The following is a 14,614-nucleotide window of genomic DNA, read 5'->3' as shown; positions in this document are numbered from 1 at the left end:
CGGTCTCCATTGCCGCCTTGGGACCTCAATTTGGTGCTCTCAGTCCTCCAGAAGCCTCCTTTTGAGAATCTTAGGGAGATTCTCCTGCTTACGCTGTCCCAGAAGGTGGTCTTCTTGGTGACTATCACCTCCTCACGCAGGATGTCGGAAATTGGCGACGTTATCCTGTAGTTCTGCTTACTTGTTGGTTCACAGAGATAAGGTGGTTCTTTGTCCCTGTCTGTCGTTCCTTCCAAAGATTGTCTCTGATTTTCAATTGAATGAAGACATTGTGTTGTCTTCCCTGTGTCCCAGGCCAAAACATCAAAAGGGAATTGCTTTGCATGCCTTGGATGTGTTCCGGGCAATTAGGGTGTACCTGGCAGCTACAGAGTCTTTTAGGAAGTCAGACTATTTTGTGCTAAAGCATGCTTGGAAAGGGTTGTCTGCTTCCTCTGCGACCATTTCTAGAAGGATCAGACAGATGGTGACTCAGGCCTTTTCCATCAGGTGTCAGGTTTCTCCTTTCCCTGTCAAGGCGCACTCTACTCGGGCGCTCAGTGCCTCCTGGGCCTTCTGTCATCAGGTGTCGGTGACACAGGTCTGCAAGGTGGCCACCTGGTTGTCGGTGAACAAAAAGTTCTATAAAGTTGATGTTTTGGCATCTGCAGATGCTTCTTTTGGCCGAAAGGTTTTGCAGGCTGCTGTTTAGAGGACCTGGTCCTCTTTGAGGGTGTATTGTTTTTTTTCAGGTGAGCTTCTGTTTACCTGGTTGGCTATAGTTAGCTTTGAGAATTTTTCGCTGTTCCGACCCCTAATGTTTAACACTGCTTTGGGACGTCCCAATGGTTAAGAAGAACAGGAGTTGTCTGTCAATGAACGAAAGAGAAAATGGGATTTTTGACTTGCTGTAAAATCCATTTCTCTGATGTCTATTGACGAACACAGCACTCACCCCTCTTTGAAGTTTTAATTCTTCTGACACTGCTTGTAACAAAGCTGAGTACCTACAGCAGAGAGAGGGAGTATACCCCCTGGAACTGCCCATAGGCGTAGCCAGACTTTATCCGCCTAGTGTCCTACTCCCTGTAGGGGCAGTATAACTCAATGGTTAAGAAGATCAGGAGCTGTGTCTGTCAATGAACTTTAGAGAAATGGATTTTATGGTAAGTCGAAAATCCCATTTTTTTCTGGTTTTGCATGAGAACAAGGTGGTGTTGAGGCCCAGAACTTAAGGAAGTTTCTGCCTTTCACCTCTACCAGAAAATCATTCTTCAATCCCTGTCTGGCTCTAGTTCACCAGATTGCCAGCCACTCCTTTCAGAAAGACAGATTCCTTTTTGTCATTCTGGATGGACCCCAGAAGGGTGCTCTGGCATCTTGTTCCACCATCTCTAGGTGGCTAAGATAGACCATCATTTAACCCTATGGGTTCAAGGCCGGGGTTCCACTCATTCTTGTCAAGGTGTACTCTACTAAATCTGGGAACGCTTTTTCGGCTTTCTGGTACCAAGCCTCTGTTTGTTAGATTTGCAAGGCTTCCAACTGGTCTTATGTTCTCCTGTTTTAATCAGGTGGAAGTTTCCAATTCCAGCTTTGCATCTAAGGTCTTTCGGGCATCGCTTTGAGCTGCAGGCAGTCCTCAGTTCTGTTTTTTTGGTTATTTTTCTTGGGCCAGTTAGCAACTGTTTACTGTGTTGGTGACCCCTCTGTCGGATTTCTGTTGGATGTCCTGAAGGTTCAAACATTCTTGTGTATCTCAATGGCCATGAAAAAATAGGATTTTGGTACTCACCATAAAATCCTCCTCTGTATTAAAAATCATGCTCTCATTTTTGCAAAAAAAAAAAAAGGCTACCTCATAGGAGGGGTAATCCTGGGACTACAGTTTGTCATTGTTTAATCTGTAAGTGGCAGTTTAACCTGAAGTCCCAAGCCTATATTTCTGGACGCCACATTCTATTTATATACAATCTTGAACTAATGGGACAAGGATTTTTCATGTGTTACAGTGCCTTGAAAAAATATTCATGTCCCTTGACATTTTCCACATTTTGTCATGTAACAACCAAAAACATTAATGTATTCTATTGGGATTTTATGTGATAAACCAACACAAAGTGACACATAGTTGGGAAGTGGAAGGAAATTATATAGTTTTCAACTTTTTTTACAAATAAATATCTGAAACATTACCTTATTAGTAAATAGATTCCACCTGTGTGTAATTTAATCTCAGTATAATTACAGCTGTTCTGTGAAGCCCTCAGAGGTTTGTTAGAGAACCTTAGTGAACAAACCGCATAATGCAGGCCAAGTAATGCACCAGACAGGTCAGGGATAAAGTTGTGGAAAAGTTTAAAGCAGGGTTAGGTTATAAAAAAATATCCCAAGCTTTAAACATCTTACAAAGCACTGCTCAATCCATCGTTCGAAAATGGAAAGGGTATGCCACAACTGCAAACCTTCCAACACATGGCTGTCCACCTGAATTGAAAGGCCGGGCAAGGAGAGAAATAATCAGAGAAGCAGCCAAGAGGCCCATGGTAACTCTGGAAGAGCTGCAGAGATCCACAGGACAACTATTAGTTGTGCGCTTCACAAATTTGGCCTTTATGGAAGAGTGGCAAGACGAAAGCCATTGGTGAAAGAAAGCCCCATTGGCAGTTTGCGAGAAGCCATGTGGGGGACACAGTAAACATGTGGAAGAAGGTGCTCTGGTCAGATGAGACCAAAATTTAAACTTTTTGGCCTAAAAACAAAACTCTATGTGTGGCGGAAAACTAACACTGCACATCACCCTGAACACACCATCCAAACCGTGAAACATGGTGATGGCAGCACCATGCTTTTCTTCAGCAGGCACAGGGAAGCTGATCAGAGTTTATGGGAAGATGGATGGAGCCAAATACAGGGCAATCTTAAAAGAAAACCTGGAAAGAAGAATGACCCTATACATACAGCCAGAGCTACAATGGAATGGTTTAGATCAAAGCATATTCATGTGTTAGAATGGCCCAATCGAAGTCCAGTCCTAAATCTAATTAGGAACCTGTGGCAAGACTTGAAAATTGCTGTTCAGACGCTCTCCATCCAATCTGACAGAGCTTAAACTATTTTGCAAAGAAGAATGGGCAAAAATGTCACTATCTAGATGTGCAAAGCTGGTAGAGACATTACAGCCGTAATTGCAGCCAAAGGTGGTTTTACAAAGTAAAAAAAGGGGGCTGAATACAAATGTACGCCAAACTTTTCACATATTTATTTGTAAAATATTTTGAAAACCATTTATTATTTTCCTTCTACTTCACAATTGTGCCACTTTGTGTTGGTCTATCACATAAAACCCCAATAAAATATATTTACGTTTTTGGTTGTAACATGACAAAAGTGGAACATTTTGAGAGGTATGAATACTTTTTCAAGGCACTATAACACATCAAAAATCAAAGTATGTTAGTATTTCAAGTAGTCCACAAAGGATGCTTAAAATATATTTTTTTATTTTTATTTTTTTTTATTGGCTACTGCATTGTTTCGTGTATAATTTTTTATTTAGAGTTTGCACATTAAAACTGGGCAATAGGGGAAAAAGGACCATTAAATAAGGTCTTCAACTATAACACACAAAGAAGACTCACTTTTATTATTAGAATTAAAATAAAATTTATCTCAAAAGGCTCCCAACGTGGTTAAACCGTGCCATCAAGCAGTGAGTGCTGACGTAAGAAACGCCTTCTACGTAGGTCCTTTCATGGTGCCCCACTTTTGGCTCTTCTATGAACTAAGGGAATTTGTCATAGGCTACCTAGTTGAACTCTGGTTGCTGGACTCCTCAGCCAGGGCCTTGTTTGACAACGTCAAAAGGAGTATCCAGTTCCTTCAAACCTCTCGCTTGATAATCAACTTTCCAAAGTCAGCTTTCAAGTGCTCTCTTCATCTGGAGAATGTGGGTGTAATCTTGGACATAGCCCAAGCCAGAATCTTACACTCTCTGGAAAAGTTCTTTCTAAGGTCCAGCTCTTGAAATCTCCAGTCACACCATCACACAATTCACTTTGACATAAGGAAGCTGGACATCATGGTGGCTTTATTCGAGGCAGTTCCCTTTGCCCAATTTCCTCCCAGACCCCTTAATCCAACATCCATCAATTTGTCTCTACAACATGATACCTTCCTTCTACAAGGTCACACAGTCCAAGTGCAATTGGACAGCACCACAAAAGTGGCCTAAACAAACTATCAAAGGGGCACCAGAAGCTTAGCAACCATAAAATAAACAAGTCTAATACTTTCATGGGCAGAGATTTACATTCCAGCTCTCTCAGCAGTTTACATTCTGGGAGTGGACAGTTGACAGGCGGAATTTCCAAGCTGTCAATGCCTTAAACCTGGGAGAGCAGTCTCTTCACTTGGTTCTTTCAAAATCTTTAGTAAAGATGGTAAAAAGCAGATGTGGACATCCTGGCCTCCCGGGTTTGCCAACAAACTTACCATATTCGAGGCCAAGTCCAGGGATCTTCTAGTCTGCACAGCAGATACTTTGATAATTCCTTTGACCCCTTTCAACTAGATTAGAACTTCCTCAACTGCTGCACAAGATAGATAAGGATAGGGTTGTGGTGATTCTTATTCCACCAAATTGGACCAGAAAAACGTGGTACACAGATATAAATTCATATACACAAAGTGCATCCTTACAAATAGTGGCCTATATAGTGCAGCAACTCGATAAATTAATCAATCTTCAGTGTTATATACAGTCCATTGTGCTGATTCTTCCACCTCCACAACACTTTTGACGCTGATGCGTTGCCCTCTACCTTTACACACTCCAGCCTCCTTTGGGGGGTAAACTCACCAGATTGTTTTGACCCCTTAAAATAATAATTGGATCGAAACCCACTTATATTCCTCTTCTTAAGATACCTGTATTTCTGTTCATTCCTATTCTCCGTTCCCTTCTCTTACAGCAGCATACAGTGCATCCAGAAAGTATTTCCAGCGATTCACTTTTTCCCCATTTTAAATGTATTATTTTCTTCAAAATTCTACAAACAATACCCCATAATGACAACGTTTGTTTGAAAAAAAAAAAAATAAAAATCACATGTACATAAGTAATCACAGCCTTTGCTCAATACTTTGTTGAAGCACCTTTGATGCTACAAGCTTGGCACACCTATATTTGGCCAGTTTCTCCCATTCTTCTTTGCAGGACCTCTCAAGCGCCATCCTGGTTTTATGGGGTGTGTCGGTGCGCAGCCATTTTCAGAACTTTCTAGAGATGTTCAATCGGGTTCAAGTCTGGGCTCTGGCTGGACAACTCAAGGACATTCACAGAGTTGTCCTATAGCCACTCCTTTGCTATCTTGGCTGTGTGCTCAGGGTCGTTGTCTTGTTGGAAGATGTACCTGAGGTTCAGATCGCTCTTGAGCAGGTTTTCATCTAGAATGTCTATATACATTGCTGCCTTCATCTTTCCCTCGATCCTGACTAGTCTCCCAGTTCCTGAAACTGAAAAACATCCTCACAGAATAATGCTGTCACCACCATGCTTCACTATAGGAAGGGTATTGGCCAGGTGATGAGCAATGCCTTGTTTCCTCCAGACATGACGCTTACTATTCAGACCAGAAAATGTTGTTTCTTATGGCCTGAGAGACCTTCGGGTGCCTCCAAACTCCAGACGGGCTGCCATATGCCTTTTACTGGAGAGAGGCTTCTGTTATGGCCACTCCACCATACAGGCCTGATTGGTGGAGTGCTTCAGAGATGGTTGTTCTTCTGGAAGGTTATCCTCTGTCCACAGAGTGACCATCGGATTCTTGGTCACCTCCCTGACTAAGGCCCTTCTCCCCCAATTGCTCAGTTTGGCTGGGCGGCCCACTCTAGGCAGAGTCCTGGTGGTTCCAAACTTCTTCCATTTATGGATGATGGAGGCCACTGTGCTCAATGGGACCTTCAATGCTGCAGAAATGTTTCCGTACCCCCTATACCATCCTGTCTCAGAGTTCTACAAACAATTCCATGGTCTTCACGGCTTGGTTTGTGCTCTGATATGCACTGCTAACTGTGGAACCTTATATAGACAGGTGTGTGCCTTTCCAATTCCTGTCCAATCAACTGAACTTACCACAGGTGGACTCCAAGTTGTAGAAACATCTCAAGGATGATCAGTGGAAACAGGATGCATGTGAACTCAATTTTGAGTGTCATGGCAAAGGCTGTTAATACTTATGTACATGTGATTTTTTTTTTTTTTTCACTTTTTTATTTTTAATAAATTTGTGAAGGTTTCAAACAAATTTCTTTAATGTTGCCATTATGGGGCATTGTTTGTAGAATCTTTTTAGAAAATAATGAATATAATCTATTTTGGAAAGACTGTAACCTAAAATGTGGAAAAAGTGAAGCGCTGTGAATACTTTCCTGATGCCTGTATATAGATGTTCACGGCGGAAAAAACAAGGATACATCATCACCCTAACTCAGTTTATTTAAAACCATTTGTTAAAGTTACACTTGCATTTAAAAAGTGCTCGCCCTGCACATCGAGAATAAATATTTATTTTAATCTCTGCATGGCGTCGTGCCTCAATGGTACCTAGTGTGTATGCATGTTTTGTAAGTGGTGATGTCACTGTGCTGTAGTTCCACCCAAAGTGTTTTGTCACACTCTCACTACTAGCCATTGCAAAAATTTAGTGTGATTAAATGAGTTAGACAGGACTACGGCACAGTGACGTCAACGCGTATGGAAGGATGCAAGCACACTAGGTACCACTGTGAAGCAGACCATCTAGAACAAATTCAATTTCAACACGGGTCACATCAGCAGTATGGTTGCCCTCAAAGAGCCGGTTGTATCTGGGGTGCACTGCGTACAGAGTTCAGGGTTGAAGGGTGCGCTGCGTACAGAGTTCAGGGTTGAAGGGTGCGCTGCGTACAGAGTTCAGGGTTGAAGGGTGCGCTGCGTGCAGAGTGCAGGATTGAAGGGTGCGCTGCGAGCAGAGTGCAGGGTTGAAGGGTGCGCTGCGAGCAGAGTGCAGGGTTGAAGGGTGCGCTGCGAGCAGAGTGCAGGGTTGAAGGGTGCGCTGCGAGCAGAGTGCAGGGTTGAAGGGTGCGCTGCGTGCAGAGTGCAGGGTTGAAGGGTGCGCTGAGTGCAGGGTTGTAGGGTGCGCTGCGTGCAGGGTTGAAGGGTGCGCTGCGTGCAGAGTGCAGGGTTGAAGGGTGCGCTGCGTGCAGAGTGCAGGGTTGAAGGGTGCGCTGCGTACAGAGTGCCGGGTTGAAGGCTGCGCTAAGTAAAGCATGCAGGGTTCAGGGGTGCGCATCTCTCTCCTACCTGGCCCAGCTCTCTTATCCTCCCTGTGTGGGCAGCGCGCCTTGCAGGGAGATCGTTTTCTCTCTGGAGATCTGTCCCTGCATTGCTCCATCGTGCATGTGTGCAGAGTTCTGTTACATCCAGGAGCCGCTGAGCAAAGCTGTCCTTGAAGCTGTAGAAGTCTGTCTTTTACAAGTGACAGTGGGGAGCGGAAGTGAAGGGTAGGAGCCAGAGGTTGCAGAATAAAGTTTTTGCCCAGCTGCAAAACTGGGTGTGAGTGCCTCATGACATGGCCTTGGGTGGGGGCGGTTTCGGCCCGCTGGCCTTGTAATTGACATATCTGATCTAGAGATTCAAATTAATATTTAATATTTATTCCCTAAGTGGGGGATAAGCACTTTTTGAATGTGAGTGTAACACTTTCCGCACCTCAGCCGTTTGCTAGTATAGGTTGTTTTTTTTATTTATTTTAGGAAATCTGTATTTTTAGGGTCCCAACCTCTCTGATAGGTCTTTGGCCTCTACCATTTTCCTTTCCCCAAACCTCACTTCCTCGCATGCTTTTCTACTTTGCTTCACCAATTCCACAATTGCTAATTGGCTAAGTGTGCTTTGTTGAATAGCCAAATGTTCTCTTTCCCCCAAACAACACTTCCTGGATCCCCCACAAATGGGTCACATTTTGTGAATAAATCCAATATTATTACATAAATAACATACTATTACTCTACTGATTCTTAATTATGCTACTAGGAGACTAAAAAAGTGCTGTCCTAGATGACAGAATTGTGTTTTAGATGAAGCCTTCTATACCTGTAGACAGTTACAGAATTGTGAAATCACAGATCCTAGCTTCTGGTCACATTTTACATTCGATGCAAAGGCTGTCCTTTTAGCTTTTTTTAATGCGTTTTTGACAATAACTAACTTGTTTTGTGTTCACTTGGATAGATTGAATTTATTGATTGAGTGTTTCATTTTTTGCAGTTCCAATACCCTCCACCAGGTGGCATCATATCTCTGCTTATTGCCAGCTCTCTCCGAAGGAGAGGAGACTAAATATGACAAAGAGTTTCTCTTAGAACTCCTGGTAGGTATACAAAAGATACATTACCAGTAACATGCATTTCCCTCATTAAAAGTACTTCCTGGAAGGATAATGATTAGGTGTTATGTTCCAGAGTAACATGTAAAATGCAACTCTTTGCTTTAGAATTATGTTTGCATATACTGTATTGCTATTGTTTGCAATCCGCTTGCCCACGTGAACAATGTTTTTTCATGTATCTTTTCTGCAGGTGTCCCGGCATGAGCGTCGTATTTCTCAGATCCAGCAGCTGAACCAGATGCCCTTGTATCCCACAGAGAAGATCATATGGGATGAGAACATTGTGCCCACTGAGTACTATTCTGGGGAAGGTGAGGCTGCTGTAAACTGATCTGAAATACTCGTTGTGACTGCTCTAATGAGCTGTAATATCAGGAAACCCACCAATATAACTCTAACTTTGAAATGTGATCTCATTTTACCCAGCCATCCTGGAACAGCTAACACGGATGAGTCTTTTAACAAGTTCACTGCCCTAATAATACCTGCTGTAAATAAAATATGGGGTCTTTGTATAAAAAATTGCATATAGTCCTTTATTGTACAGATATTTTTCGAAAACATACATTTTTTAATTTGAGATGGAAAAGTAAAACTAACAACTGATAAGTTGTTTAGCAATAACATTTCTTTTCCATTAATGCATTTTTAGGCCCCATGCTCGGGGTTGCTTAGCAGCTCCTGTGTGCTGAGACATAAAATTTCTGGTACATGGGGAAACTATATGTGCCGCATACAGCCATCAGGTCAATTGAATGAGTGTAGGCAGCCATGCTTGGCTAAATGCTGATGGCTTCTAAATTAAGTTTACCCCACACATGCCTATACAGCACTTCTTTCGGAAACCCAAGCATGGCAGTGTACAACCTTTCACTTGTATTGGCAGTTGTACACAGCACATATGGCTTCCTGGACTCCAGAAAGTGCCAGGGATTTTATGCCTCAGCACACCGAAACTACTAAGTGTCCGTGTGCATTAGGCCTTATAAGGATAACTGTGGGATAGATGGGGCTCTCGCGCTGTTAGGAATGAGATGTGTGTAAGAGAAGAAATGGATGAAGTAATAAGGCTGCAGCTAGCACTGAAAGTTTATCCTGAAACTTAGTGGAGAAATGGAAAGATATATTGCAGTGCTGCGCTGCCTCTTAGCACAATGTGTTAGTGTGTGCAATAATTACCGGTATGTAGAATAAATAAAGCATGGTATGTGTAAATGTCAGAACAGAAAATGGGTAACAAAATAAACCCTGTAAATGATAATAAGATTTTTTCTTATACACGGGGGTTTGTTAAAATAGATGGAGGGTGTAGCAATCCTATAAATAATTCAAAAACAACTAATAATAATCCAGCATAATGTAATACATGATAAATGTGAATAAATACATAAAAACAGCAAAATCAATATATTCTAAATGTGCAAAATAAAGTGCTGAAAAAAAGAGATGGTGCAAATATATACTATCAAAAAAGTGACTTGTGCAATGGAATGGACCGTAAATGAGATAGATTAAATACTCACTAAACGTCTGCCCTGAAGATGCAACATAAAAGTGCAAAGGCAGCATTATGAAAGTGCAGATAATATCAGATCATGGCTCGTGAAATACAATGTATCAAGTGGTGAGTATGAGCCAGAATATTGTTTTCCACCTTGGGTGGTGGTTACTGGCGAATTGTACATACGATTTACCTGCAGTACTTTGCAAGAAGTGGTTTTGGATGTGATGGTGGATTCGGTATGACTTAATCCCAGATCTAGAAAAATAAGGGAATCTTTATCTGTGACATGAGTGAGTGAAAGACAGGCCAAAGTGGTTATTGTTGCAGTAATGGTCAAAATCCGTGATGAGTGACCGGACTTTTCCAGATGATGTCATCTATATACCTTCCAGAGAAGTTGATATATTGGGCAAATGGATTGAGATGAATATACTGTAATGCTGTTCCCATAGACCCATGGTTAGAGTGGCGTAGCAGTGGCAAAAGAAGCCCCGACGGCTGTGCCTTGGGTCTGCAAATAGAACTGGCCATTGAATTGAAAAAAATTATATTCAAGGCAGAATTTTGTGGCTTCTAGGATGAAAAGCAGCTTGTTTGTGATTTATTTGGGAATGTTGTGATAAGAAATAATCAACTGCTTTGAGGCATATGAGGTGGGAAATTGAGGTGTAAAGTGAAGAGACGTCCAGGGAAAGCCAACTGAAGGTGTGTTCCCAGGTGTTGTTGGCCAGAATTTCCAGACGAAATGATGGGTCACGAATGTGGGACTCATTGAACAATTAGAGATTGAACGATGGGCTGGAGAAACTGGTCAAGGTATTGAGACAGGTTGTATGTGATACTGTCCATGGATGCAATTATGGGTCTCCCTGATGGTTGTTCTGGGTCCTTGTGTATTTTTGGTAGGTAGTAGAAGTATGATATCTAGTAAAAATCATTGGAAAGAAAAGCTTTTCTTTCTTACTAAGAATACCCTCTGAGCTGGCCTTTTTGGAAAATGGTTAGGAGATCTTCTACAAAAAGGGGTCTCTCCATAGTTTGGTGTAGGTATCTTGGTCCAGTTATAGGAGGCTCTAAGTGGCCTAGAAGGATTTGTGTTCGAATATACTCTCTTATTGCATTTTCCCCTTGGCCTCTTGTGGATCATATTGATCTTCTGTCTCTAGGTCTGATCTACCATCCTGTTTCTCCGTTACTGGCTTTGATGACCTGGCTAGTGAAACCCAGGTCCTTGGGGACTGAGACTAAATTGACTTGGTTATCCTGACTCTTCTAAAGTATAACTAAAAATAAAACTTTTTTTTTTTTAGCTTTAGATAGAGTGGATAGGGATTAGAACTCTTGTCAGTTTTTATTGCTGTCTGTGCCTCCGTTAAAGAGATTAATTCTCTCTTGTTGTCCTGTTTACCATTATCATTGAAAGTAAAATAAAATCCCCAGAAAAGTAGTGGAGGGTAAATCTCCCAATGGGGACACTAGTTCTGGTGACCTGGATGGTCCCCAAGAAACTCCTTTTAATTTGTAAGGATTTCTTTCACCACCTGTTTGGCTATGGGACAGAAAGTGAGGGGAAATCTCTGCAGTGGGATACAGACGGCGAAAGAAAATCTAACCGGGATTATAACCCTTCCTTATTCTATCCAAAATTTAAAAAATGTGCCTATAGTTCTGCTTTAATGCTAGGAAGTCTACTTCTTGCAAAATATACCATCACACCTGGAAAGATTATATTGCAAAGAGAGTCTCATTCTAGATGATACTCTGCGGGATGTGTCCTGTCATTTTTCTGTAATCTGGTCCAGATTTGCATCTGTCCTTGAGTACCCTCAGGAGACAGGTTTTTGCCTTGACAATCCTCTTCCAGCGCCCATTTGCTTTTCATTCCCTAGTGAAAGACTTTGTGCAGGAAATCACTCATTTTAGCTCCTCCTAAACATTCAAATGAGATCTCAATCTGGTACTGGCAGCTCTCCTGGTGTTGCACAATGATGCGGTTGTCCTGAAAACCAAGGCTTTTCTGCTCAAAGTGGTCTCCTCTGTTCACCCTTTTCTGGATTTTGTCCTATCATCTTTCTGTCCTGCTCTTAAGCACCCTAGCAAGTTCTGTCATGTCTGTTTAGATGTGGTTCATGCTGTATGTGGTTCGTGCTACAGTGGATATAAAAAGTCTACACACCCCTGTCAAAATGTTACTGTGATGTAAAAAAATGAGACAAAGATAAATCATTTCAGACCCATTTCCACCTTTAATGTGACCTATAAACTGTGCAACGCAGTTGAACAACAAGCTGAAATCTTTTAGATGGAGGGAAGTCAAAATAAAAAACTAAAATATGGTTGCAAAAGTGTGCACATCCTTAAACTAATACTTTGTTGAAGCACCTTTTGATTTTATTAGAGCACTCAGTCTTTTTGGGTATGAGTCTATCAGCATGGCACATCTTGACTTGACACTATTTGTCCACTCTTCTTTGCAAAAATACTCCAAATCTGTCAGATTGCGAGGGCAACTTCTGTGCACAGCACTCTTCAGATAACCCCACAGATTTTCAATCAGATTTAGATCTGGGCTCTGGCTCAGCCATTCCAAAACTTCAATCTTCTTCTGGTGAAGCCGTTCCTTTGTTGATTTGGATGTATGCTTTGGTTTGTTGTCATGCTGAAAGATGAGTTTTCTATTCATGTTTATCTTTCTAGCAGAAGCCTGAAGGTTTTTTGCAAATATTGACTGGTATTTGGAAGTGTTCATAATTTCCTCTACCTTGCCTAAGGCGCCTGTTCCAGTTGAAGAAAAACACCCCCAAAGCATGTTGCTGCCACCACCATGCTTCACTGTAGGTATGGTGTTCTTTTGGTGATGTGCAGTGTTTTTTTTTTCCATAATATAAAGTTTATTGAACAAAGGTACCGTATACAAAGTCAAGAGGATGTTCAATGTATTGGTTAATTGTGCAGTGTTGTTTTTGCGCCAAACATATCTTAGAAGTATGGACAAAAGTTCAACCTTGGTTTCATCTTCAGATGTGTTTTTGCAAAATTTTGCTGGGCTTGGATGTTTTTCAATGTGAGAAAAGGCCTCCGTCTTTCCACTCTACCCCATAGCCCAGGTATATTAAGAATACAGGAGATTGTTTTCACATGTACCACACAGCCAGTACTTGCCAGATATTCATACAGCTCCTTTAATGTTGCTTTAGGGCTCTTTCCAGCCTCTCTGACCAGTTTTCTTCTTGTCTTTTTATCAATTTCGGAGGGACGTGTCAAAAAAAAGCCAAGGAATTTCCAGTCACAACTTAGCAACCAGTCTGCGACCAACCGAACTACCTGTCTTAACAGTATACGTTAAAAATGGGTTTAGTTACACACATTTGCAAATTCCATGCATAAGCTGCAGGCCCCGGCAAGGCACCCTGATATCTACAGTCCCTAACTCTACCTTTAAAGAGTCTCCACAGTGGAAGCACATGTATTCTGATGGATAGATGGAGGACAGGTGACTGGAGGGAGCCCACCCCTCCTTAAAGGTGCAGGAACGCTCTAAACACCCAGCACGTTGCACAATGGCTGCAAAGGTATCAGTGCATTGCCTGACCAATGGAACAACGATACAAAAATTGGTCACTTCCCCCACCTATAACTGGTCTAAACAGCAAGGAGCACTGAAAGGGCAAGTCACGTCTAGTTCCCGGTAATGTCACTGTTGTGCCAAATTTTCTCCACTTGATGGTGACTGTCTTCACTGTGTTCCATGGTATATCTAATGCCTTGGAAATTCTTTTGTACCCTTCTCCTGACTGATCCCTTTTAACAATGAGGTCACTATGATGCTTTTGGAAGCTTTCTGCGGGCCATGGCTTTTTCTGTAGGATGCGACTAAAAAGAAAGAGTCAGGAAAGATCTACTATAACACCTGAACTTTATTTGAGGTTAATCAGAGGCACTTTAAATGATGGCAGGTGTGTACAGGTTCCTATTTACCATGAGTTTGAATGTGATTGCTTATTTCTGAACACAGCTACATCCCCAGTTATAGAAGGGTGTGCACACTTCTGCAACCACATTATTTTAGTTTTTTTATTTTCACCACCACCCCCTTAAAAGATTTCAGTTTGTTTTTCAATTGAGTTGTACAGTTTATATGTCATCTTAAAGGTGGGAAAAATCTTTTTTGACTTGCCTGTAAAATCCATTTCTTGGAGTACATACATGACTCAGGACCCTCCCCTCTGTTTCTGTTAATTCTTATTGCGTGCTAAAAAGAGACAGAGGTTAACTGTCAGTGGGAGCAAGTTTTATATGGGGCCCTAAAAGTTCTACTTGCTAGTGTTTAATCACTTGTCTAAGGTTTTGTCTGTGTCCAATACAGATTTTACAAGTAAGTCAAAAATCCTTTTCTCTTTCGTTCATCGACAGCGCTCCTTAGATCATAACTACTGGGTGATATAGCCTCCTCCAGGAATAGGACTAGAACAAAAAACACCTGGCTACTCCCATGGGCCGTCCTTAGCTGCTATACAACTCCCCTCAAAGCGCTCAGTAATCGGTTTTAATTGTCTAGTCAGGAGTAAGGACCTAGGCTCCCAGCTGGGATCTCTTGATCCTTGCAATGTTTTTCTCCTTCCTTACATCAACTTTGTTTTTTCTCTCGGGAGATCTGCAAACAACTGCCGCACTAGGCAACGGGCTACATAATCTAGAC

General features: G+C 41.9%; 1 protein-coding gene across 1 annotated transcript in view; it reads left to right on the top strand.

The window, feature by feature from the left end:
* AQR (aquarius intron-binding spliceosomal factor) overlaps nt 1-14,614 on the top strand; it is a 213,882-nt gene that overhangs the window by 62,235 nt on the left and 137,033 nt on the right. The window contains exons 14-15 of the mRNA XM_082242923.1: nt 8,291-8,393; nt 8,602-8,722. Coding sequence (XP_082099049.1) covers nt 8,291-8,393; nt 8,602-8,722 — 224 coding nt within the window. The remainder of the gene's footprint in view (nt 1-8,290; nt 8,394-8,601; nt 8,723-14,614) is intronic.

This window comes from Pelophylax lessonae, assembly GCF_965119305.1.
Source record: "Pelophylax lessonae genome assembly, chromosome: 13".
Classification (NCBI taxonomy): Eukaryota; Metazoa; Chordata; class Amphibia; order Anura; family Ranidae; genus Pelophylax; species Pelophylax lessonae.
Note: the sequence above shows the minus strand (reverse complement) of the source record. Positions and strands in the feature narration are given on the sequence as shown.